The 25,364-nt window shown below is 39.9% G+C and overlaps 1 protein-coding gene across 2 annotated transcripts in view; it reads left to right on the top strand.

Annotated features, from left to right (window-relative positions):
• The first annotated feature begins 104 nt into the window (after positions 1–104).
• csnk1g2b (casein kinase 1, gamma 2b) overlaps positions 105–25,364 on the top strand; it is a 36,793-nt gene continuing 11,533 nt past the window's right edge. For both annotated transcript variants that reach the window (XM_054602290.1, XM_054602291.1), the window contains exons 1-3: positions 105–232; positions 3,370–4,166; positions 17,627–17,696. In XM_054602290.1, the coding sequence (XP_054458265.1) occupies positions 3,939–4,166; positions 17,627–17,696 (298 nt within the window). In that variant the 5' untranslated portion in view covers positions 105–232; positions 3,370–3,938. The remainder of the gene's footprint in view (positions 233–3,369; positions 4,167–17,626; positions 17,697–25,364) is intronic.

Raw genomic sequence — 25,364 nt, forward strand, 5'->3', positions numbered from 1 at the left:
GCATGCCTGATGTTTTCTTTATTCCTCAAACCAGTTGCGCAACTTTCCCAGCGTATCACAGTCGGAGCCGGCGTGACGCTGCGCCTGCCCGGGTATCGGCGGCGGACGGAGGCTTAAAGAGACAACAGCGAAATCATAGCAACTTGAGGGGGGCAAGAGAAACGCAATGAGGAAGACAGCAACACACGAAGAACCACGACTGCGACTGCGTTTCGATAGCTGAGAGTTTAAGGTAACGCGTCTCCATGTTTAGCGGCGGACATGCGGCCGTAGCTGTTGTTTTTTAAGACGCCGTCCGGACGTCTCTGCTAATCTTCCGTGTGCTAGCGTTAGCGTGCTAAGTAGCTAGCTAGCGAGCTAAGCGGCAAGAGAGCCCAGACTGCTGGTGGTGCTGGTGTGTGCAGTCGGTTGTTGAGGATTAAGGAGTTGCCCATCAGTGGTTACAGCTGGGATCTGAACTTTAACACGACACTCTCAGGTGAAACAACCACCACAAGTTACGACGTCGCCTCTCGGTTATTACGCGTTTACTAACCAACCAGGGGCGATCAATGGATGTGGTTTGACTGGTTCAATCATGGTTAGTTTACCTAGCTAGCCTGTGTCCTCACTGCTCAGTGTTGTTAACAGATTAGCTGTGTGTTTTCTGTATCCGGCGCTGGGCCAGGAGGGACTGTGTGTGTGTGTGTGTGTGTGTGTGTGTGTGTGTGTGTGTGTGTGTGTGTGTGTGCTAGCTGGGTGCTAGCTGGGTTAGCTTACCACTGCTATGTGACATTTCCACGTAACGTCAGCTGCACGTCTAACGTTACTCTATATTCATTTACTTTAGTGGATGATGGGACTACATGGTTATAGAAAATGGTAGAAACTGGAGGTGTCAAGCTAGTGGGAGCTATGCTAACCAACCAGCCAGGATAGTGAAGAGTCTCCGGCCTTGTCCGCTCATGTTAGTGGTGTTAACCCGGGTTTACTGGGTTTACTGGAGACTCTGGTCGACGGGGTTTGCCTGTTACATTGTCTTTGTTATTCTCTTATTGTATGTGTATGCTCTGCTACTTTGAAACACCCGAAACGTAAATGACAGCTGCTCAGTAACTAAGCCATCAGAGGCAATAATCTATAAGAGGCAGATGTTATTTTACATCTGTGAATATGGTACAGGAGACAGTGTTGATGGTCCGTTTGAGGTTTTCTGCTGGTAGTTGAATTTATACAGTCAAAAGTTTGGACACACCTTCTCATTCAACTACTTTGAAGAGTCTAAAATATAAAACATATTCTGGTTTGTTGAGCATTTGTTTGTTTACCACATAATTCCATATGTGTTCCTTCATAGTTTGGATGTCTTCAATATTAATATAAAGAAAAACCATTGCATGAGAAGGTGTGTCCAAACGTTTGACTGGTACTGTATTTATAACTCTTTGAAATGGTCTCTCGTGTCGTGTTATTTCTAGGTAACTCTTAATCGACTACACCATTAATAGTAGCAAGCTGATGTGAGGTTTCATTACGATGAGGTTTAATTCCCAGTTCACAGTGTATTGCATTTGTCTCCTCAAAACTTGGAATATGTGACTGCTCAGTCAGTTTGTTTTAATCATCTTGGTGGCTATATCAAACGGTTGACATGAAAAACAATACACAACTTCCTGAAATGAGACAGTCTAGACATGTTGGCCAAGACGGCCAAAAAGTTACCCGAGACAGTCATTTATTCAGATCTTCTATGTTTTCTAGGGACATCTCAATCCTTTCTCATATTCAAACAGTATCATACATACTAAAAGAGTGGATTAATGCATGTTTTGTGTGTCACAGTAAAAAAATGATGTGCTTGATGTAGTGCACTTTGGCATTTCAGTAGTTGTTGTGACCCTTTGACTTTGCTTTTGCCCACCTCGTTTATTGTGTTTCCAAATCTTGTGACCAAGCAGGCTAGTCACTGCTCATTTCCTACAGTAAGTATCGCCATGCCGCATGCTAGAAGGGAGGCAGAAGGTGTAATGATTGACTGCATACCTGGCTTACAAATGTGTTTCTCAGGCGTGCTGACTGCAGTAATGAAAGAGTACAGACATACTCAAGACTTTCATTGTATGTTTTGTGGTTTTGTCATAGTTTATCAACGCGCACCTTAAAACATTTCAGACTGGAGCTAGAATAGTTTTAATATAGAATTGTCTCATCAAGAAAACTTCATCCCTCTAATTGTTTGTGCAATTAACTTTCTGTAGAACAGATTCAAATCAAAATGGTATCATGTGTGAATGATTTTAATAAACACTTTACATTCACTTATCAGCATACTTATGTCTGATTATACTGTAGTTTAGTCCTGTGATAGCTATATTAGTTCTTAGGCTGTCAGACACAGCTTAACAAGCTGTAGACTACGCTGTATCCAAATCTCCCAATAAAATGCTTCCCAATGATGCAAATGTTATGATGAGACGAAACATACAGCTGTCATTGATCCTGGGGTAAGTGCCTTTCCACAGGAAAGAGTAGCTGCCAATTGCCAGTGCCTGCATTACCTGCTCTCTGGACGGGTCGTCTCCATGTGATTGTTAGCAAAAAAGCAGCACAAAGATGCTTAAGTTAAACCACCAATGAAAACTGAAATTGTGGTTGTGATTAATCTTTGTGCTTACAATTGCCCGTGTTGTAGTGTAGTATAGTCTCAAATCTTTCATTTTTTTTAAACTTTACTTTTTTTATCTACAAAATCCATGTAAGGCACTGTGATTTGGGCTTTCAAAGAATAGGTTTATTTGTAAGAGAGATCTTTTTTTTTTTCTCATGCCTTAGGTCCACTTTGGAATATTTCTGCTCATAATGATTGCTTTATTGAACTTGCCTTGCGCCGATCTGGAGCAACATATCAGCTGTAGTAAGGAACAGCCACAGTAGACATCATTTGTTTTTCAAGTAAAAGGTTAAAGTTTTATTCTGAAAATGTTAATCTCTTCATGAATCATGAATCATGACCATGACGTGTTATGAGAATAGATAATGATTAAGATTTCCAATATTTTGGTTATATTGATTGCTTCACATATTATGCTTATATAGTGTTTGAATAGGAAAGCTACTGGAGAGAGGTTATCTCAGTTAGTGAACATCTGTTTTCTTAATTATAATTTTTAATGATTTGTTGACTAATTGTTGCAATTCTTATTACGATATCCAAAATCCAAGACGACATCTGGTCTCATATTACGGTATTGGTATATTGCCCAGTTATATTTTATAGAAAAAAAGATATTGTAAGAATAATAAATGACTGAGTTTATTTAAAGGAGAGATGATCTTTGTTGTTGTACTTAGAGAAAATGGACTGATTTCTGTCTGTTTTTGCTCTTTCAGATATCCACCCAACATCAAACCCATCAGTTACCTGTCTTTCTCGTCGCTGATTTCTTTGACTCTGGGTTGCCACGTCTGATGCAGCCCTGCAACATGGAGAGTGTTCACTGTGTCACTGAAGGCTGACCAGAAGGAATGAGGAACTCCAGGAGATGTTCCAAAGTGGCCTTGTGGATGCAGTAGCTCGGTTTCGGAGTGCTTTTTTATGACTAGTATTGTATGTGTGTCTGTGGGCACATCCTACCACAACCTGCCTATTCTTCAGGCAGGGACATGCTACTCTGAGACTGGAGCTGGAAAAACTCAAGACCGGTGCCCCTCTAGTAAACAAGGAACACAAAGTAAAAAAGGGAAGCACTCAGAAGATCCGTCGGATGACACACGGGGCACTTGAGCTCATTTAAGTGTCTTCTGAACCATTGCACATTTTAACAGCAACATCTTTCCTCTGTCCTGTGAGATTTTGTCTCCCTACCCCTCCCTAAAGTGCCCCCTGTCGTTGTTATTGGAGTTTCTATGGTTTGCATGGCTGGAGAATAACCGTGGAGAGGCCAGGGTATCACAAGCTTATGGATTTTGATAAGAGAGGGGGCAAGGGAGAGACAGAGGAAGGGAAAAAGATGTCTAAGACAACAGGCAGCAGGACTGGACATGGGGGCCGGAGTTCGGGGACCAATTCTGGAGTTCTTATGGTTGGCCCAAACTTCCGTGTGGGTAAAAAAATTGGCTGCGGGAACTTTGGAGAGCTGCGGTTGGGAAAAAATCTCTATACTAACGAATATGTGGCCATCAAATTGGTAAGTGTATCCTCAGGGTTGGTGAAGTAACGCAGAAAAAATTAACTCACAATTTCACGTATGCACCACATTACTGTTCGGCTTTCTACAATATCAACAAATATCCTATGTGAAGAATACTACTCAACTGTTTTTTGGTTGTTTTTTTTTAGGGGTTCAAATTAATGTCCAGCAGAATCTCCTAGTGCAGTTAACTCTTTGACATAAGAGAGACAAACAAAGGAAGTAAAAACTGTCCTCCGCACTGTTAATGAGTCAACCATTCTCTTCTTGTGTTTATCAAAGAGGTGAAGAAGACTAGATTGGATAACCTCTTAAACCACAACTTAACTGTTGTTTCTTTTTCACATGACAGGCAACTATAACTTTTTTTTTAGTTCCTCAAAGTGGTTCTAAACAAGTGTGGTATGGCTTACTTGCCTTCCTCTTGACTGAAAGTTAATGCTTGAAGGTTTATAAGATGTACAAACAATATTCTTTGTAAAAGCCAAAGCTTCTAGCTCCCTGTCTATCCTTCATTCTCCTTTTGTTATAGTGACTTAATGTTAGTTCTTGTGAAAGCTCTCTCTCTAAAATGCTCAGGCCCTATGAGCAATAAATAATAGTGTTTTTTGTTTTTTTTGTCTGTGCCAGCATGAACCCCCTTTTTTCAGAGCCACTGGTTAAGTAGCATTTAGACAGGCTGTGAGAAAACACATGTAATGTCAAGGCCTGTTTGTTTTCTGAATGTTAGATTCCAGGCAAGCTAGTAAGCTAGCTCAACCATTTCCTCTGCACACCAACTTCTCTCTTCCTCACATCTTTTCTTTGCTATAAATGTTTTGCCACTTGAAGTGCTTTGGTCACTGGCAGATATATTTTTTCTCTCTGGCAATGCCTTAATGTAAGCAAGGCATAATTCAGACTCCAGTTAAGTAGTCATACTGGAGCTGATGGATGGGCTTGGCGTCATTTCCACCACATCGTATCTCCCAGCAAGGTTATTATCTCTGAACGGGCATCCACTGAAGGCTTTGCTAACCACATAGAAGGCAGAGGTTAGCAAACAGCTGTAATTGCAGTTCTCCTCTCTAAAATCTCTAGTTGTGCTGGCTGCCTCTTCCCCGTTGCCTGTGAACCCTCCCATCTGTTTGGGTATTTTTATCCCCATGGTGTCCAGCTATATCTGGATCTGGCATTAGGGCCATAACATTACTCCATGGATCTTGTAGCCCACTGAGCCCAGCGTTTATCTGAATGTATAAAAGTAAGAATAGGGAGTGTGCTAATGGTGTCAACAAGAGTGAAATGCCTAGCTAATAGTAGGGCAATGACTCTGGGTTAACTATGATTTAATTTTGAGGAGTAATTTCAGATGGTGATTAATGTTTATTGTATTTTTGGAGCTACATTGATGACCACAATGTTTTAATTTAATATCCAATAGCTGTCTCTTTTTGGCCGATATTTTCAAACAAATTAGACATATGTGACTCTTATTTTGTAAGTAGTTTTCAGCCTGTGCACTGGTGTTTTTGTGCTTGATATGGAGAGGGCTTCTCCCTTGTCAATTCTTGGGCTAACCCAAAATCTGGCACAGTTGTCTCCATGTTTCTGTCTGTCCATGAATACACAGCTCCCTGGGGTAACCGAGTGAATGTCCCTGCCTGTCCAGACAGTCTTGTGTTTTGTCAGAATCAGAGTTACTGGTTCTTCTTTATGGACTAACACAAAACATTTCTTAGAAATCTATATTTTGTTTAATTACATGACAAAATACAAGTTTTAAAGTATTAAATTCACATAAGGGCAAACAAAACCATGTGGTTATTTCATATATACTATTTACTTATTGAATTACCAGAAAACATGCTATATTGTGACTACTAATAATATTATTATTATTATTATTATTATTAAGATATTTAATGACTATATTGGGATTGATGATTTTGGCTGTATTGCCTAGTCCTAATATTAGGGCTGCCACCAACATTTTTTATTTATTAATATAGACTACACTTCTTCCAATATTCCCCTTTTCGTTAAAATCAAGTAGGTTCTTAACTGATCTACTGTTGGTCTCAGTAAAGTTCGAAGGAAATATGTCAATTATTACTTTGAGACTGGTTGAGTGAAGTGTTGAGCTTCCAGGAAACCAATAAGGAAACTTTGTTTAGATAGCAAAGTATGATTTGTTATCTGGCTGATTAAAACTAGTTTAATCTCTCTCCTTTTGTTGCAACGTAATGAATTGTAGATGCCAGCCTCTGCAGGACAGCACATAGTGATTACTCAGTGTTGAGCTGGTGCTTTTATGTGCTGAGTGTCCTGTGTACCAACTTGCAGAGTAGGGCATGTGGGTGGTGCCTGCCTGCACCTGGGACAAAGGTGAATGCCAGTGTCGCCCTGCTCCACCACGTGATGGCAGAGATAGAGATGTGTGGCAGGCCACTGCACAAGATCCTCTGTCAGTGGATCTGGAACTGCTGTGAATGCTGCTGCAAAAAGCAAGAGAGAAGGGGGATACTGCTGAGTGCTGAAAGGTCTTCTTTGTTAGCAGGCCTTGTCGAGACACAGTGGTTCAGTCTTTGGTTCAGCTGGATGCTTTCTCACACTGACAAACGCTTATGTGATGGAGGCAGGACCATATAGCCACTGCTGTATGTACACTGAAGGCCTTACTCCCAAGGGGACATCCCAGTGTCTTAAAGAAACGGCAGCATCAAATGTTTGCTTTCTGTCAAGGCTTAATCTAGAACTAGCCACCATCAGTACACTCCCCTGTCACGGTGACATAACTATCCACTGAGAAAATGACCATCTAATCCTCTTTTTCCCCAGAACCTTTTACCACATCACTGTCTTATACTATTTTTATTTAAATGAATTTGCTCTCCACCATTATCTTCAGGGTACTTTCTTATCAAGATAATGAGACCTCTGCTAACCCCATCATTATGTTCGCCTTGGCTGCAGGACACAATTAATGGGTTTTCACTGACATTTCCACCAATCCACTCTGCAAACAGTTGAAGTTGCAAACTCTGCAGCTTGTATTTTATTATAGCCCTTCGCATGTAGTTGGTCTTTGACAGATGTGAAGGTGCCTGTGAGATATGCTGCTGGCAGAACTGGTATCATCGGTAATAAGTAGAAACCAATTGGAGGCCTCTTTTGTGTCGACAAACACATTTGACAATGACAAGTGGCTGTAATATCATCCCCATATGGGAGCAGTGTCATAAGTGAATGTTAGTGTTGGGACTTATTGTACAAAATTAGCCTCCCCTAGCTAAGGGAGAGGGGGCTGTGTTGGCGTGAGCATACAGGGAGACAAACACAGTACACACAGAGACCTACTGTGCATTGTGTGCCAGCCAAATACATACAGAGCAGTGTTTTACCCTATGTATGTTGGCAGTGCTTGCTCAAAGCACACATGGATTTCAGACTTGAAAATTAAATTGCCCTTTAACTTCAAATAATACAATAGTAGTCCAGGTTTATTATTTATAGCCTGTGAACTCTATTGTTCTGGCTGAAATGACAAGTGGGCTTTATCAGCGGAAGCTTATTAAGGGTTAATTCCACGATTTGGCTAAATCACAAAATTACACACTAGGCTGTTGTCTGACTGGTAAATGTGCTCTGTTGATGTCTGTAGCATTTACACTTGAGCAAAGATGTTTACCCAGATAAAGTGACAACACATTGTTATTTTTTTTTATTCAAAAGGCACACGACTGTCTTTTTTTATTATTTATTAAAATAAAAAAAGCCAGGGACAGGTTCGGTTATCTAAGGGAAGGATGTTACTGAGTGCATCACGTAAGTTAGAGACATCCTACTGAGCTAGCTAGGTTTGTAGTCTAGTGTGATTAAAAACTGCTGGATTATAAATAAATGACTTGAATGTCAGTTAAATCTTTTAAGCTGCACAAATGAGAACCCACAAACAATTATCAACTGACTGCAGAGTTCCCCTCAGCTCTACAGTTTGTATAGCATCTTTCAGCTCATTGTTTTGGTTTATCAGATTGCAAATTAATATTTAGATTCAGTCTCCCTGCTCTCATCAGTGTTGTGTCCAGTTGCACCAGGCGTAAATAACAAAACCGAGCAATAAGGAGAGTAAATGCTGGGCTTACAGGTTGCCTGATACCAAATGATTGTTAATATAGCTGCAGGTCTGCCAGATGTGTAGATCGACGGATAACCTGTTAGCCATAACAATGTTTTGAGGCAATGATGCCCAGCCTGTTGTGGAGCACTGCTCCCATGTGACAAAAAAAAAATCAATAATGATGCTTTTAGTATTTCATATAATGTTCTATATTGCTCCCAAAGAGTACATATATACTGTATGGTATGTAGTAATTCTGTATGTATAGGGGGGAAATTGGAAAGTGTCAGGCAGACTTTTTATTTTCTCCCGGCTGAGTCACTGATGCAGAGGCACAAGAGGTTGTTGATGTGAGGGAAGCCGCTCACGGTGCTGGTCAGTCGTGATATTCTGAACGAAATCTGAGGCGTTCTACTGAACTCCCCTGTCTGCCTCCCACTGAAGCATGATAAGCAACTCTTGTTGCAGTCTACCTCAGCAGCTTACACAAGCCGGCAATGACGCAGTTTTCAAAAGAACTTCGAAGGCACAAAAGCTCCATCAGCATGTTTGGCTGGAATTAAAGAGACATTTTGACGATTTAAGTTCTTCCATACCCTGCTCGGGCTCTCCAGAGAGCATGTTGGGAAGGCGAAATGAATAAATCCTTAGATGTCAACAGCGTGTAAAAGCCTACCTTCAGTCAACTAGCTAAATCTCTAATTAATTACGTTCACACAGACACGTTTTCGCTTTAAGGGTGATTTAGTATCGGTCACAAAACCTGCACAGGAGAGCCTAAATGTTGCTGACTTCAGAGTAACAACAACAACAACAACAGAGATGTGTGGACAAACATTAGTGCAAATTGTAACACTACACAAAATATGTTTGCGTAAGGGGTAGGGTGTGTGCCTGTAGAGCAGTGGGTGCTGCGTAATTGTACCTTAAATGTGAAGCTCATCACATTTTCCATTTAAGTGTTTTTTTTTTTTTTTGTTTGTTTTTATCTGTTTCAATGACACAGTATTCTGGTTTTCTTAATCGTATGTTATGGTCAAGGCCATAGCAATAGTTTACAAGTTTTTCACCCTTTTTCTATTTTGATTATGGTGACTGCCATGAGTTTACACTCTACTGTCTGAACTGTCTTTAAAACATCATAATTTATGTGGTAAGCTAGAGCCAACATAACCAAACCAGAGTCAGATGATGGTAATTTAAAAAGACCTGAGAGAAAATGCTTATGTTTTATTGTTTGCTTGTAAGACAGAAATGTAAGGTCTGATGTTAAAATGAAAGCAGCTTCATACAGCAGAAGAAGAAAATTAAAAATGTTGCTACATGGCAATGGTTTGACAGGATATGCAGGGCAATAGTACAGGGACACAAGATTTGAAATCAAACTACACGCCTTTTACATAGCGGACATTTTGACATTTCGTATGAGGAAACCACAGGTGTAATTAATGTTAAGGGTTGCTATCCACTTACCTATTGCAGGGCCCTACTTTTTTGCATGCTTGCTTTCGGACATGGCTTACTGACACACATAGAAGGAACAATGCCAGCGTTAATGGTAGTAATTTCACCTTTTGTTTTCCTGATACGACATTTCTTCTGTGAAAAAGCCTTATTATTATAATAAAATTGAGCTTTTGTTTCAGGCTGTTATGTCCACACCAGATGAAGTGTGGCAATTGTAGACCTAATTATGCATAGTGCCCTGATTTTTAGGGAGCAAAATATTTAGACAAATAAAATGTTGTTAAAAATGCAGTTATTGACTTCTCTAAAGTCTGGGATCAGGACATATCACAGGCCATTTGGTATCTTCTATGATGATGATGATGATGATTATTTCTCAGGTCTGTACTCAAGACACCTTTAATTTCTTGCACACGTCATGGGCTTTTTGCCTTTTTTCTGGTCATTGACAAGTAAAACTGATACTCAGTTGGTCTGATAACCAACTTAACCAGTAAGGATCATTTCACTTTTTGGTTGTTAAAAAAAGAAATTAAATCTAACGCACAATGTTTATTAAAAGGGCTACAAGTCATCCATTGCTCTTATAAATTTGAATGTGAACACCATAATCCTGAAAATGATCGCTTTAACCTCAGTTATTGTTTAATTTAAAACCCAATCAACAATGTTAACAGTACAGACTTTACATTTGAGATCCAAAACCACAAATATAACTCTCTGTCCAACTATTTAGTGACTCGACTTTGTGACCAATCCCTAACCATGTCAGGACCCAATAGAAAACATTTATATTGGGTACAAGCTCAAAGTTAAACAAATAAGGAAGTTCACAACACAATACATTGATGATGCCACACCTCGCTCCTGTAGTGAATGACTAAGGAGACTTGCCTCCTGGGTTCGTGTGAGTGGAACTTCCCCTGCCTGTTTAGATCACTGGCAACACTGCGCTGTGTCCGCCTTTCATAGACTATAAAACATGCTGCTAAAGACTCAGATTAGACATAAAAGCTGATATATTAAATTGTCAGATGCTTTTCCAACTAACGGAGTTGATACCTATTTCTGTAAGTCGCTGAACATCAAAACAATCTGAAAAAATGATTTTTCTCTTAGGTCCCCCGTTGGCCTTATAATGATACCAGACATGTATTTGAACTGCTGTGGAGGCCACCTTTAGTGTTGACAATTAGGGAGCCTGATACACCATTCATTCTCCCAAAGCCATCTCTTCCTTCATTTAGCTGTACCACACCTCTCCCTGAGCCCCTTTCGAAATGGAACAATTCAATTTCAACACAATCGATGTTAATCATCTGTTCCAAATCATGATAATTCATCTCGATTTGCACATGAAGTGAACCTGGGTCAAAGGCCATAGTTGGCCCACTCTAGTCAAATTCTCCAGTACATTCAATTCATTTCCAATTCTGGCTGAATTCAAGCAGAGCTAGATTATCGCTCTGCGTTTTGGGAGGCAGCTGATGGCTCCATCTGGGTCTGTTAAATCTGAGCTGAAACAGGAGAAGTGCTGGACACAGGCCGGCTGTTGCTCTCTGACACCACTCGCTTTTTAACACCACCTCCCAACTATAGACACCTCTGATCATAAAGACTGCATGAATGGAGGAACACACATAACCACGTCACTTCAATCCTCTCCATTTGTTTTAGCTTTACAGTAAGTATCATTACTACCCCTGTGAAGGCTGCTGAGTAGAGATGCACTATTTAGACATTTGAGTTGCTCTGTCTAAGATGAGGGGAATTGGTTTACAGGGTGTCAGGCAAAGGTCAGGGTCTATTCTGGGCCTCATGCATAATGCTGGGTCTGTTTCTCTGAATATGACACACATAGGCATACATATCTACATGTTGAATGTCAGATTGGCTATACGCATGATTGACAACACAGATGTGTATTTATGGTAACATTACATCATCGCAGCTGTCCGTTTTACTGAACCATGCTGTTTCAAAATGCGGTTCGTTTATTTCACCATAACATGGCATCATGTGTCTAATAAGTCAGAATGTGTGAAATCAATCATTTTAAAGTATTGGCATCTTGGTGAATTACCTATAGTGATATTAAAAAGTAACAATTTATAAGGCTTGACTGAAGGGCAGCAACTTAGTTATTTGTTATTGATACATTTTTTTCTTGATTAGTAGATTCATCGTTTGTCTATAGAATGTCAGAACAAAGTGAAAAATGTCCATGTTTACTTATTTAAATTGCTTGTTTTATCCAGTTTACTATAGAAGATTAAGGAAAACCAGCAAATATTTTCATTTTTAAAGATTTTTTTTATTTTTTTTACCACTTTTGAATTATTAATCTAATGGTAGTTTTGAAAATGAGTTCCACATCCCAAATAAAATAATTAAATATTTTTACATTTGGACCAGATAATGGATATGCAGCACAAAGTGTAAAGCCTCTGGTTTTACTGTTGCTGCATATCTGTTATCCCCCCCCCCCCCTTTCATTGGGTGATGATTACTCCATCCTGTCACTGAGGTCAATTCTGATGTTTCTCTGCTGTGTTGGAGCAGAGATCAGATTTAGCCCTGATGACATCATATGCAGAGTTGGTTAATCCCAGGAAGAAGACTTTATATGGCGCTGATGGCTTGCTCCATCCACACAAGTCTACGGAGGCTACCACAGGTTAACACACAGAAACCACCACCTAATGGGTCATGACATAATCATGTGTTTATAGTAGCTTCAAGTGTTTTATTCTCAGAGAGATCCTTGAAATGACATGTAACGTTCCATCTCACACCCGTCCCCAGGATGTTGTAATTACTGGCTTTGATTTGAAGACTGGTGGAATCTAAATGGTTGTTGTGGTCCTACATTGTTGCAAGTAACATCAGTTTACAGGCACAAACATGTGAGTATGGTATCCAAAATGGCAAGAACTACAGTTCTGGTAGCATGTAGTCTGATTTGAGTAGTAATTAACAGTATTAACAAACAAATCAACAATGCAAACAAAACTGTTAGCCTGCAGTCACACAAAGATGAATTAATTTTATTATTATTTGTTATTATAATCACATTTATCAGTGTACTTGACAAAGATGATTTATCAAATGCACAGAATTTTGATATTTCATTTGATGGGTATGATAGGATACTGATAAGGTATGTAGTCAATCAGAAAATGAATGGCAACTATATGGATAATAAATTAACTTTTTGAGTAATTTATCAAGCAAGGATGCAAGATACATCATTGGTTCTGGCATCTCCAATGTGAGGAATTTATTTATAAATTTAAACAGAATATCTCTGGATTTTAGATTGTTGGTAGGTATGACAGGAATTTGTCTCTATTTTTTTTACAATTTATTTACTAGGTGATTAATAGATGAATGGAAAAGATAATCCATAAAGAAAATGATCATCAGTTGCACTGCTAATAATGTCCAAAATTGAGATGACAACGGAGATGTAATGGCATTGATACAGAGAGTCTGAACCTTTTTAACACAGATGCATGTACACACACACACACACACACACACACACACACACACACACACACACACACACACACACACACACACACACACACACACACACACACACACACACACGTAACACAAAATGCATTTTTCAGTCATTTAAATGTCAGAAGGACAAAAACTGGCAAAAGCCAGAACAGCCACAAATCAGAAATGAGATTGTTTGTTCCAGCCCTAGTGGCTAGTTTCATGGCCCTACCTGATAAAGGTTAATTTAAGTCCCTTAACTTAAAAATGTAGAAGAAAAAAATCACGTCGGTGATTTTTGTTGGAACACATGATTGTGGTCTTAAAAATAGGCCCTCATGAAGCTCATTAAACATGTCTTGTTGCTGATCTCATGCGGATACAATTTTGGTTGTAGTTACATTAAACCCAGATACACAGCTGCAGAGGGAAACAGCTGAGGCGGAGAGGTTACTGTAGCAGCAGGTTGGACAGGGAAGGACCCTTCTAGCCTGCGGGTCAGCTGCCGTGGACACAGTCCAGCACACTTGGCAAAAAGCTGCTCTCTGCGTGACACGGGTAACTAAAACACTAGTTAAGTATTACAAAAGGAATCAAGTTTAAGTCAAGCATTGGTTTACTTTTGGTTTGCCCTGCAAATGTTGCAACACTAAATTTATATAAAAGACAGCAGCGTTTTTTTATGATTCTAACAGCAAAGGGGATAAGATGAAGGGTGAAGCTGATTTATTTTTTGGGATATATGCTAGGGAGAAATTATTTCTCGGCAGTATGACCAAAAATGTATATCAAAGTATTTATTTAAGATTCAGGTGGTTTCACAGTGTAGTGCGGTATTTCCTTCTTTTTTTGGACATTTGTATAAGTTTATGGTTGCTTATTCTACACTCAGGAGTACATAGAATATAAAAAAAGAAACCTTTTAATGTCATGTATATTCTGTAGGCTTTAATTACTAAAGGGTTTGCTTGACTCCACAATATTATACAAAATAGGAAGAAATCAGAATGCATAAAACAGTTGCAGAATGTAAACAACATTTTTATTGTGCAAACTGCAAGGTAGTAAAAAATCAATAAGTTAGATATGTCAACGAAATTCTGTTCAAAACAAACTATTTTCAGATAGTTTTAAAACTGACAGCAGGTCTGTTGTTTTAGAGAAGTGGGCGACTGGTACAATCTGTGTTATTGGTACCATGTTGAAATAACGTTGAAGTACTTTTGACCCGGCCAGACACACCTCGAATCTAGTTTTATAATCATTGATCCCGTTCTTCTCGACCGTCTGTAGCGGGACCATGTCCTTGCATGGGGGATGGACATTTATTGCATTCGTAATGGCGCTCCATCGCTTGCTTATCCTGTCGAGCTATGTCCCTATGACCCTTTTGGCTTTGCTGTATCCCTGGCCACTGAACGCAATCACACTCTGTATTCCAACGTGTCTTGGAGTTTTTAATACCAAAAACTTCCAAACAACAAACACAGCTCCTCTCTTGAACAAAAGTTATTGTAGTGAATCTCTTGGCTCACTTTCTTTTACCTCAATCTCTCTTTTCTGTTTTTTAATGTGCAGTATTGACGGAGCCTCTGTGGCTAGCTAGCAGCTATAATGTTACCCAACATGCCATGCGGCAGTGTATATTTTTAAATATACAATAATTAATTTCACAAATTGTTTGTGTCAGAAATTGTTGTGTACCATGGTGTTTTACTCTGTCAAAGACAGTTATTGTGGGTTATACATTTTATTGTTATGAAGTTAGAACCATGAGTGATAAGAGTACACCTTTAGTATCGGTCCCCTCTAAATGCACTCTTAGGTCTCCCCGGCCGTAGCGCTCCTCAGGGCTTTTCTTCAGCGTAGCATTATATGCAAAAAAAATAATTGCAAAGGCAATTAAAAGCTATGTACCGGATAAATTGGTTTAGCGCCCAGCTCTACCCACAATACATTCCCTTTTACAAAAGTGCTTCTGTGGGTGCAGCCCTGCCATGTCCTTGGAGCATGTCTGCAGAGGGAGCAGATCAAAGATTTTTTGATATGAGCAAGGGCTGTGAAAAATCCGCGTCATATATGCAATGATGTTACATCAGACGTTTGCAGCTTGGCCCTGGTCATTTGCACAGCCATAGCTTAGCCCATCTGCTACGAATAGAGATGACTCTTAAGTACGTAAAGCTGCCATAAGCCTCTGTTTCCCATTGTAAGCTGTTTTAAAGGGTCCTGTGGTTATGCACCATCTGCTTTGACTCAGTATTTATATATTTTATATTTTCTTTTCCTCCTCTCTTTGGCATGGCCTGACTTGTGGGTGACATGCTCGTTGTCCATGTTCATGTGGGAGGTCGATGACGCTTCAGCAGTTCCTCGCTCCTCCTCCCAGACTAGTCACGCGTCCTCCTCCCACAGGCCTCCACTGCTCTGTATTGCCTCCTGTCTTCCACTCTCAATTTCTAGCTTCCGGCATTCTCTGGCACTTGTCCTTGTTGGCATCATGTTGGAGCAGGATGTTGAAATCTTTCACAGTTCATAGAAAAACATTTATGTAATCTCTGAGAGTTTGAACATGTTAGCATCATATGAGAACATGATAATGCTTCTGGTCTCTGATGAGTTTGCATGCCTGAGTATAAAAAAAAATGATAACATATAAAAGCATTTCTCTTGTTGGCCATTGCATGTTCCCTGTTTCCCTCAGAAGACATGCGACCACACAAAACGGGTCATTAACATTAGCTATCAGGTGTTTGATAACGTTGACACAGACCCACTAAAAAAAGAGAGAAATAGAATTCTCCGCAACACCGAAAATAGACAATGAGGCTCACTGTCTCTCTGCCTTCACCTCAAAACTTCTCTGGCCAGCATCCAGAGCGGATCATGCTGTAAGAATACATTTAGCAGCTGGTTAGATAAATCACAACCAGAACAGTTTTAGAGACTTTTTGAGTCCTTTCTCTGTTTTATTCAACAACTTTGATTAATCAATCACATATTATTGTTTTGTAAAAGGCAGGTAGAAAAAAAAAATCAGGAATATATGAGAAACCCTTTTGATATTTAAAAAAAAAAATTAAAAATAACTAATAACAGTCTATATTGGGAATTTTATGGAAAACAGTAAAGCAAAGTTGGTTAATAACTAATCCACCTTTTTAAATTGAACCTTGAAGTGAAACCACAGAACACATCCCATAGGACTGAAAATGTTTATCGCAAAAGGATGGAAAAAGACGTTCCTTATTGTGTTGAAAAGAGCTCATACTTTATGTGCGCACTCCTACGTGTTAGGAGGGCACCAGAAGAGAAATGCTTCTGATTTAATAAAGGCCTAATGGAGTGAATGTGGGAGCTTAACAGCTTTAAGCTTTTAGTTTATATAATTTGAAATAGAAGTGCTTTGGAATTAGATGCACATGGGGGGAAAAAAATATAATCTCACTTCAAGCACCTCTTGAGAAGTTGTGTGGCTAAATATGCATTTTCATAACTGGTATGTTGAATAAAAAGGTACAATAGAGGTAAATGTTATGTATGGCTGTTTCATATTGTTGGGCACATCAGAGCTTACTCTATCAATTTGACAAATATGATAATGTACGTCTTTGGATCCATGTAAAGCCAGTATTGTTGGCAGTGTGTGAAAAGGGGGACTGCATACTGCTTTTGGGAACGGGGGCTTAAGCACAGTCTGTGGCACAGCTACTGAAGATTAAGGAAAGGAATTAAGTTGGGTGTGTGTTTGTTCTATCCTCTTCACGTTTGTCCATAATGCCCTTGTCATCATAAGAGTGGGGTTAATCAGATTACATTTTAGGTTGTAAAGCTGGAGCTAGCGATATAATGAACAATATGTCCCGGTGGGTTGATTATCTGCCATGTCATCACAAAAGCCGGCTGTTCACCAGCTGGAAATGCTCTATATCCTCTCCCATCCCACACACTGACCTGAGACTGAATTTAAGTTATATTATGCATCGGAATAAGGACAACATTGTACTGTAGGTATTTTAGTTAATTGCAGACTAAGATTATCCTGTTAATGTGTAAGCAAGGTTGTCACTCACAAACTACTTTCTTGTGCTTTTCTTGGGGTTGCAGTGAGTCTATAATTTCCCTCCACTGTGTGAAAGCCATGCAAGGATTGATGTTTCAAAATGACTTTACAAATTAGCTTTTTTTCTTTTTTTTTTTTTTAATAAAAGAACAAATACACAATGTTCTGTTTTATCCTTGGAGAATAATTCCCCCGCAGGGTTAACTGAGCCAACCAACAAACATTGAAGAGAGGGAATATTGACATGACCAATTTGTGGACTATGATATATGTAGCACTCACCTTTCTTTCTTTTTCTCCTCTCTTCTCTTTCAGGAACCTATAAAGTCCAGGGCACCACAGCTCCATTTGGAATATAGATTTTACAAACAGTTGGGAAATTCAGGTAAGAGAGATGCAATCTGTATATTATTAGTCTCTGATAGACAGCACCATAATGATGAGTTTAATGTGAATGGGCCTTTTCACACTAGACTGGGCAGGAACAGAAACCTCAGACTTTATATTTGGAAACAGACACAGACAATTGTGTGCAGCTGGATAAACACTTTTTTTTGTCTTAGGGATATTAAATAAGGCAATGTTATTATTAACATAATGTGCTTTTAGTTAAATTAGCTAGCAATGGGAGAGACACAGAATAGGACAAAGATTGAATCCCTAATGTTCACACTCTGATTTGCAGTTTGCTAAATATGTTGATTTTACTCAGCTGAGTGGATATTTTTGTTGCCACTGGTATTAAGCTTGTGTGAGACAGTTCATTAACATCAAGGATTTATTTGCCGTAATGCAACAAATGTGATCATATTTTACCATTTTGCCTTTTATTTTGGAAAAAATAGACTTTGAAAAAATATTGAATTTAACTTTTAAATGTCAGGTCTGAAATGAAGTTGTGCGATTTTTGCTCAATCAGGTTTTCATCTTGTACAAGGACAAATATGATTCACCTTTCTCTGTAGTCATCCAATTAGCATAGATTGTTCAATTTGAAAAACAAAAATCCTTTGCACTGCAGTGTGAGACCTCTGTTTTCAGATTCAGCATTTAGTCAGGAAAATACATAAGAAATTTGCCTGCATGGTGTTAATAGAAGGCAAAAAGGAACGGAAATTATTCGTTTTCAGATGTGGATATGTACCATCAGGGAAACGGACACATGAAAACAACCCCAACAGCTTCCATTCTTCAATGGGCTAAAGTTCAAAGCATGAGTCTTCCCACATCTGAGCCAATGGATGTTATGGAAGCCTGCTTCCTTTTTCTAATCCCACCTCTACAGTACCCAGCGTCTTTCCTCTCCAACAACACTGCCCACAACATGTTAATGTGCTGTGATGCATAGCTGTGGCTCCAGGGCAGCAGCTCTTTTGATCTGGTCTGGCTGGTGAGATAGTTGCAGAGGGTGAGGGAGAAGGCAGAGTCAGATGGTTGGGAGGACTTGATTTTCTTTCACAGCCCTGCGTGACTGGCTGTTTTTGGAAAGGCTCACCTGTCATGTTTCTTTAGGTTTGTTTGGATGCATGTGTTAATTTTGTTGGCTCTCAACTCTCATCCTCAGTCTGTTATTCAGACACCATATGCAAACATGTCCACACTAGTTAGTCAAACTGAACAAAGGAAAAGGTAGATTAGGTCTGTGCAATCTCCCGCTCTACAACCAGCTGCACCTTCATGGCCAATCAGTTCATTTTTTTTTCTCTTCTCCCGGACCAGGTCCTTTTATAATGAAGTAATTGCAGAACAGGTACCAAGTCCGAATTTACATTTGATTGCTTAATTTAGCCTAAAGAAGACTTGGTCTATTAAAACGTAACTACACCCTCAAATTCTGCTCAAACCTCTCTCCCAACTGAGGAGCAATGACTGTAGGAAGCACACAGGGGTCAGGGCACAGGCGGAGATACTGACTGACCACTGCTCAGTGTAGCATGGACAGAGCCGCTAGTCAGAGCTAACCAACCATGAAAAGTTACTGTCGGACTCTCCTTTCTCCGCTGGAAAGACAGGGGGTCTTGTGGAGCCTTGACAGTCACTAGAAGCACATTTATGCTCCTTGGAGAGAGAGAGAGAGGGTTGTAGCTGGGCGAGCGGCTCCAACATGAGTGAGTGTCAATAGCTCTAGCCATACTGTTTTTCTTGTGGTTAGAGTAGCTGTTGGTAGGTCCTTAAATAATATAGCACAGTTGCTGGTGGGCTTGTTTGTTGTGTTCGCTGACACTGCAGAAGAACAAATCTCGTTCATGTACAACGTCTTTTTTTGCTCCAGGCCTGCTAATGCTAGCGCAAGCAGCAGCAATGTGCGAGAGGCAAAACTGAGACTATGGTTGGCCAGTGTTCTGCTTTATATAGTTGGTGCGGCAACTGCTAACACAGTCGGGGGGGGGGGGGTCAACATACATAGTAGACCAGCGAGTCTTTCCTATTTTGTCATCATTAGGAGGGGCCCGAGAATTCAGCTGAACCAAACTGTCAAATCCAAGCTGACGCATACAAGCTGATTTTGAGCTTTTTAACATATGGTTTGAATTTGTTGGAAATATCACCTGTATTAACCTAATTTGCCGACAATAATCCATTTTAATTTACCTTCGCCCAATACTAATTTTCACTTGAACGCATCATAATGCAATCGAACCAGTTTGTTAGCCGTTACTGTTGCTGCTTACTTTACTAGCTAACGTTACTAGCTCTCCTCCTGTGATTGGTTGTTCATGATGTAACATTAACGGAAATCGGCCTGATCAAATATTTTACTGAATATCGGCGGATAACATTCGTCAGTCAAACTTTATTTTGTTATGGTTAATGTTAAACTGGGTAACTAATCTGCAGTTCACATACCTGCCGAACCTTGATGGGGGATCCGTACGGATCACGGATCGACAATGGTCTGTTTCACCACTAGTGGGTATGCTTGTATGTATAAGTGTGTTTGTCATTCTGAGACTATTGCAAGTGGCCCGTTCCTCTCGTTGCAGTGATCCTCCCCAGCCTGACAACTGTGTGGGTCTAATTTTGTGACACGTGCCAGCTTCCTGGCTTCTTGTGCCAAAGCAAAAGCCCTCCACTGTTGATAAGGAGGTGGGGCATTAGGGTAGTCCTTGACTATTTATAGAAGGCCCTCTACAAGTAGTCAGTCCATTATGGTGTGTCTACTTGGACAGCTTCCCAAGCAACAGTATCCTCTGCCTCGCTGATTGACTGTGTGCTGCCTGCAGATTGCAGGGAAACTCTCTAACATGCATTGCCAACAGGGTGTGACTTATTTTTTTCTTTATGGCTGTTCTTGTTTTTATCAGTCATTCTGATCTGCGAGCAAATCTTATCCGATGCGTGACCACACACACATAGACTCAACAGTAAGCCTTGTCTCTCTCTGCCTTTGGTTGTTGACTCTGGCACAATAAACACACCTTGACCTTCCCTTCTTCCATTGAGACCACTGCTGGCCTTCAGCCTTACTCTTATTGTATGAAGTCTGGGATTGTGCAACATGAAAAAAGTATTCCTAGCCCTTACACACAACTAGGCGACAGGCAATATGCACAGTAGAACAGGCTGTTTCCAAATGGCTACTGGACATTATTACAATCTTGCTTTATACAGTTTCAGTTGTGATTGCCAATGAACATCTTTTACAGATGTACACTGCAAGCAGTAACCTTCATGAGTAAAAAGCCAATACTTTATCAATACACCTGTTCAACAAGCATTAACTTATAGAAAAGCAATACTTAAATATGCTCTGTCAGCAGTCTTTCATCCACTGCCTCTGTTTTACAAAAACACTTGAAATTTGACAAACAAACTAAAACAAAAGCTGTCTGTAATAGAGGTCAATCAATTAATCGGCCCAGATAGGGTTTTACAAACTATTGATATCAGTGGAGCTCCTATAGTGGTCAATGCCTCAGCCGCCACCAGTCATGCAGGTTGTACATCACCGTTTTATATAGCGGCTCCATACACATAATGACGCCCACTTTTGCTGAAAATATCTGTGTGCATGTGATTACCAATGATTGAATACAGAGTGACAAAAAACTGGTTTATAGAGCTGATAGAAGTATAACAAGTCAAAAACTATCATTATTTATAAATATTACTACTTAGTTGTTCGTTTCAACAGTTATCCAGTTTGTAGACTGGATAACTGTTGTTCATCCAGATTGAGTGTTTATTGGGGTTATTGTCACAGGGAACGGAAAAAATATTTGATTCTTATCCAGTTCTGAATTAAAAAAAACAACCAGGTTGACCATTGGAAATGTAGAGCTAAAAAAGCACGCTTCAATGTTAATCGCAAGTCATATCATCGTCACAACCAACTTCACAGATTTTCCTGATATAGTGCTGGCCTGTGCAAGATGTTGCTTAAGTGTGAATGGCAGACAATACCTTTTGAAAATGTTTGCAATGAGGAAGCACTTTGAATAAAAAATAATTAAAAAAGCAATTGCAATGCGTTCAGCTAAATGCTGATTGGTTATATATTTATCCTGTGTTAGGTTAGACGTTGTCCATTGGTTGAGACCGAGAAACTTTCAGTAGTAACTATCTTCTTAAAATGTAGCTTTAATTTTACCACACAGTTCAGCAGAGAGTCCTGTCTCCAGCTGATGACTGGCTACTCCATGATGATTTGACAGAAAGACTCATTTGACTGTCTAGCATGGGCGGAGTCAAGGCGACAGATTAAATCTACTTATGTTGTCAACTTTGCTAAATGGGGACATGTGACCCTGTTAGGCCTGCTCAACCCAAGAGCCTCAGATATGTCACAGCATGGACGACTCAGCACTTAACGCAGAGGAGGAGCTTATCTGCACACTGTTAATTCTCTTCTGTCCTGAACAGATCCCACCAGTTGGGAGTTGTGCCTCCCAGTTCACATATTTTTGTGAAAATTAAAAAAAAGACTGCATTTCAATTGCTCTTTGTAGTAATGGCTGCAAAACTAAAAAGTGCTTGTGAGCACTTGTGGGTAAACAAATCTTGTACTAGTCAGCCTAAGAGTTTGTGGCTAAAGTCACTTTACCACTGTTAGGGGAATAGCTGCGGAGAGGTTGTGCAGTTTTTATAAACCAACTATCATTTGCCGGATTTTTACAGGCCGATTTAGCTATGGATTGCATGGATGTCACTGTAATTATTGTCAAATATAAGGAGGTTTCCTCTTTGATAGTTATCCACATGCCTGTGAATATTCATCAGCCCCATCATAGCTTTTGAGGGCATGATATGCTGTGTCAGTGACACAGTGTCCATGTTGATGATGATATTTCATTCAAATCATGGCTTCCTATGCATGCCAGGAGGAACATTTTTACATTAAAAAGAAATCAGTCAATGTGTTGACTTTTGTCGCGATCAACGCACAATAACAACAGAAAATAGAAGAAATATCAAGAAGCAAATCCTGAAAATATATTATAATGATATTGACTATTTTTGTTAATTAAAGGAGCAATATAGCATTGATATAGCAGCAAACAAAGATTTTCTATGTAAAGATATATAGGAGTTATCTCCCTCTGTGTAAGTTTTTGTCCGAACTTTTCCTAGTTTTGTTGACCGGACCGGCAGGGCGTGCTTTTAGTGCATGTTTTTGCATGTCAGCATGTCAGCATGACCGACACAGCTGCCGCTCTGCGCTGCTCTCATATGGCGGTTACAGCTGATAACGTCGTCCAATACAACAGTGTCACCACTCCGTCAGCGTGTTGGCCGTAGTTTGTACCGTTAGCTCCGTTAGCTGCGAGCCGCTTACTCAGGAGTTCCCATGCTGAGAGCTGTTGAGAGGCCATCAAAATGCCCCCAATCTTATATTATTCATCTTTAAATATTTTGCCATGATTTATAAAAGTAGCATGCTGTAAATTCTCATTTTATTTCACACAATTTTATTACCTCATGATTAACTTGATAAAAAAACAGTCTTGCTGTTTTATTTTTTCCTCCACTAATTATTCAGTCCTCGGGCATTTTTCTGACTTGTATTGCTTTTGTGTTATGTTTTGTTGTAGCTCCAGGCTCAGTCTCTGCAAGCCCAAGTGCTGATCACATTTCAGCCTTGTAAGAACATCTCCAGAACACTGGGTCTAATGGAAATCTCGTCTTCTTCTCCTTTTTCTCTTCTCTCTGTGCACTCTACTCCATAATCTGAATATTTTAATACACATTCCCTGCCCTGCCCTTCTCTCATTTTAGGCCCTCTCCTCTTTGGCCCTTAACTCTGACATTTCGTTGTAGGGCAACACTGTCTTCAGCTGACATAATGCGGCCTTCTCTCTTGCTGTGTAGCCTGAGGAGGTCTGTCTGTAGATACAATAGGTTGGATTGTCTAAAATTGTAAGACAGCAGGGGTCAGAGTACCATTGAACTAGGCTTGCAATAAAAGCCAGACCATATCCCATAAAGCTGAAAACAGTTGGATATATTTTTTTATATTACTTTATATAATAGAATTACAGAAGTTTATCATCACAGAACTGATACATTTTGTTTATTGTGTATAATTGAGAGAAGCCAACTGCTGAAATGGTTTGTTTGGCCTTAAGCTATTGAAGAGAAGAAAAAGAATTGTTGCCTGATCAAGATGATAGTTGGCATGGCTGCTTTATCGTTCAGTTGCTTTGAAGTGCTCACGGTTTCCTGTTAAAGAAAAGTTGCTGCACTGGAGAGTAACTTCACTGTTTTGTTGTTATGGTGTCAACCGTCACATCACACATAGTCTCACATATCCTATTGTGCACAGCCGCTGTTGGCAAGTCATATCACAGTATATATTATCATAGAAAATATTTTCCACCAGCCATTTCAAGATTTATGCTTACAGCTGCTGTGAAACACCAGCCTTTGCTTACATGCACCAGCAGTAGATTATAATACACTGTGATGACTATGTTTTGAATGTCCTCTAGATTTGGGCCAAGCTTTGATGAGTCAGCCCTTCCAGTGATCTCTTGTCACTGCCTCATCTGTCATTGGCTTCATTACCTCGTAAATCCTAGAGACTAAAGGGCAGACAGGTGTGTGTGTGTGTGTGTGTGTGTGTGTGTGTGTGTGTGTGTGTGTGTGTGTGTGTGTGTGTGTGTGTGTGTGTGTGTGTGTGTGTGTGTGTGTGTGTGTGTGTGTGTGTGTGTGTGTGTGTGTGTGTGTGTGTGTGTGTGTGTGTGTGTGTGTGTGTGTGTGTGTGTCCTCGACCTGCGCTGACACACAATCCAAACTGAATACTTTCATTCCTTAACTCATTCACTTCATTTTTCTTACAGACAAGTACAGTACAAGTGTGCTTTCCCATTCTCTTGGTCCCTTTCCCATTTTTTAATGCTATCATTGACTCTCTTTATCTGTCTGTGTTTGCTGTTGGGTGGGTGCTGTTGTTGTGTCTCATGGTTAGTGAGCTTTTAGGGGGATGACTGGCATGTAGATACTTGGTATTTGGCACCACATCATGGTTCAAAGTTTTTTTGGATGGCTTCCTGGTGACAGAATAAACTCGACAAGGACTAACCTGGTAGCGAGGACCTGGAGAGCGGTGGTTTTAAACGTGGGAGAAGTGTTAACAACTTCTCTGTCCGTGGATTAGAAGTCGATGGATTCTTAGGCAACAAATGTCAACGAGCCAGAGGGCGGAATCAGTTTGCAGTTAAATTAGTGGTTTCTTTTGTGTGTACGTAGCATAACGTATCTTTTTTTCCAGGGAGCTGTTGCATGTTATCGAAGGGTGTTTGTGAAATATGATGCTGGTTCCTCACAGGCCTCAGCGGTTCACTTTGTTGTGACAAAGCTGTTAAATCTGTAGCTGGCAGACATTAGGAAGCAGAAGCTTTAGGCCACTGTCTGCTTGTTCTTTGTGTTTTTTAGGACCAAATGTTGCACCCAACTATTAATAAATTGGAGATTGGTGATTTTCAGATATAGGTATGTCTTTTTTGCACAATTAGAAATAAGTTTAGTATTGTTCCAACAAAAGGACATACTGTTGTTTTCTGTCACACCCTGGTTTTCCCACTGTCAAAACACTGATATACATAGTTAGTAC

The sequence above is a fragment of the Anoplopoma fimbria genome, chromosome 8 (assembly GCF_027596085.1).
Source record: "Anoplopoma fimbria isolate UVic2021 breed Golden Eagle Sablefish chromosome 8, Afim_UVic_2022, whole genome shotgun sequence".
In the NCBI taxonomy this organism is placed as follows: Eukaryota; Metazoa; Chordata; class Actinopteri; order Perciformes; family Anoplopomatidae; genus Anoplopoma; species Anoplopoma fimbria.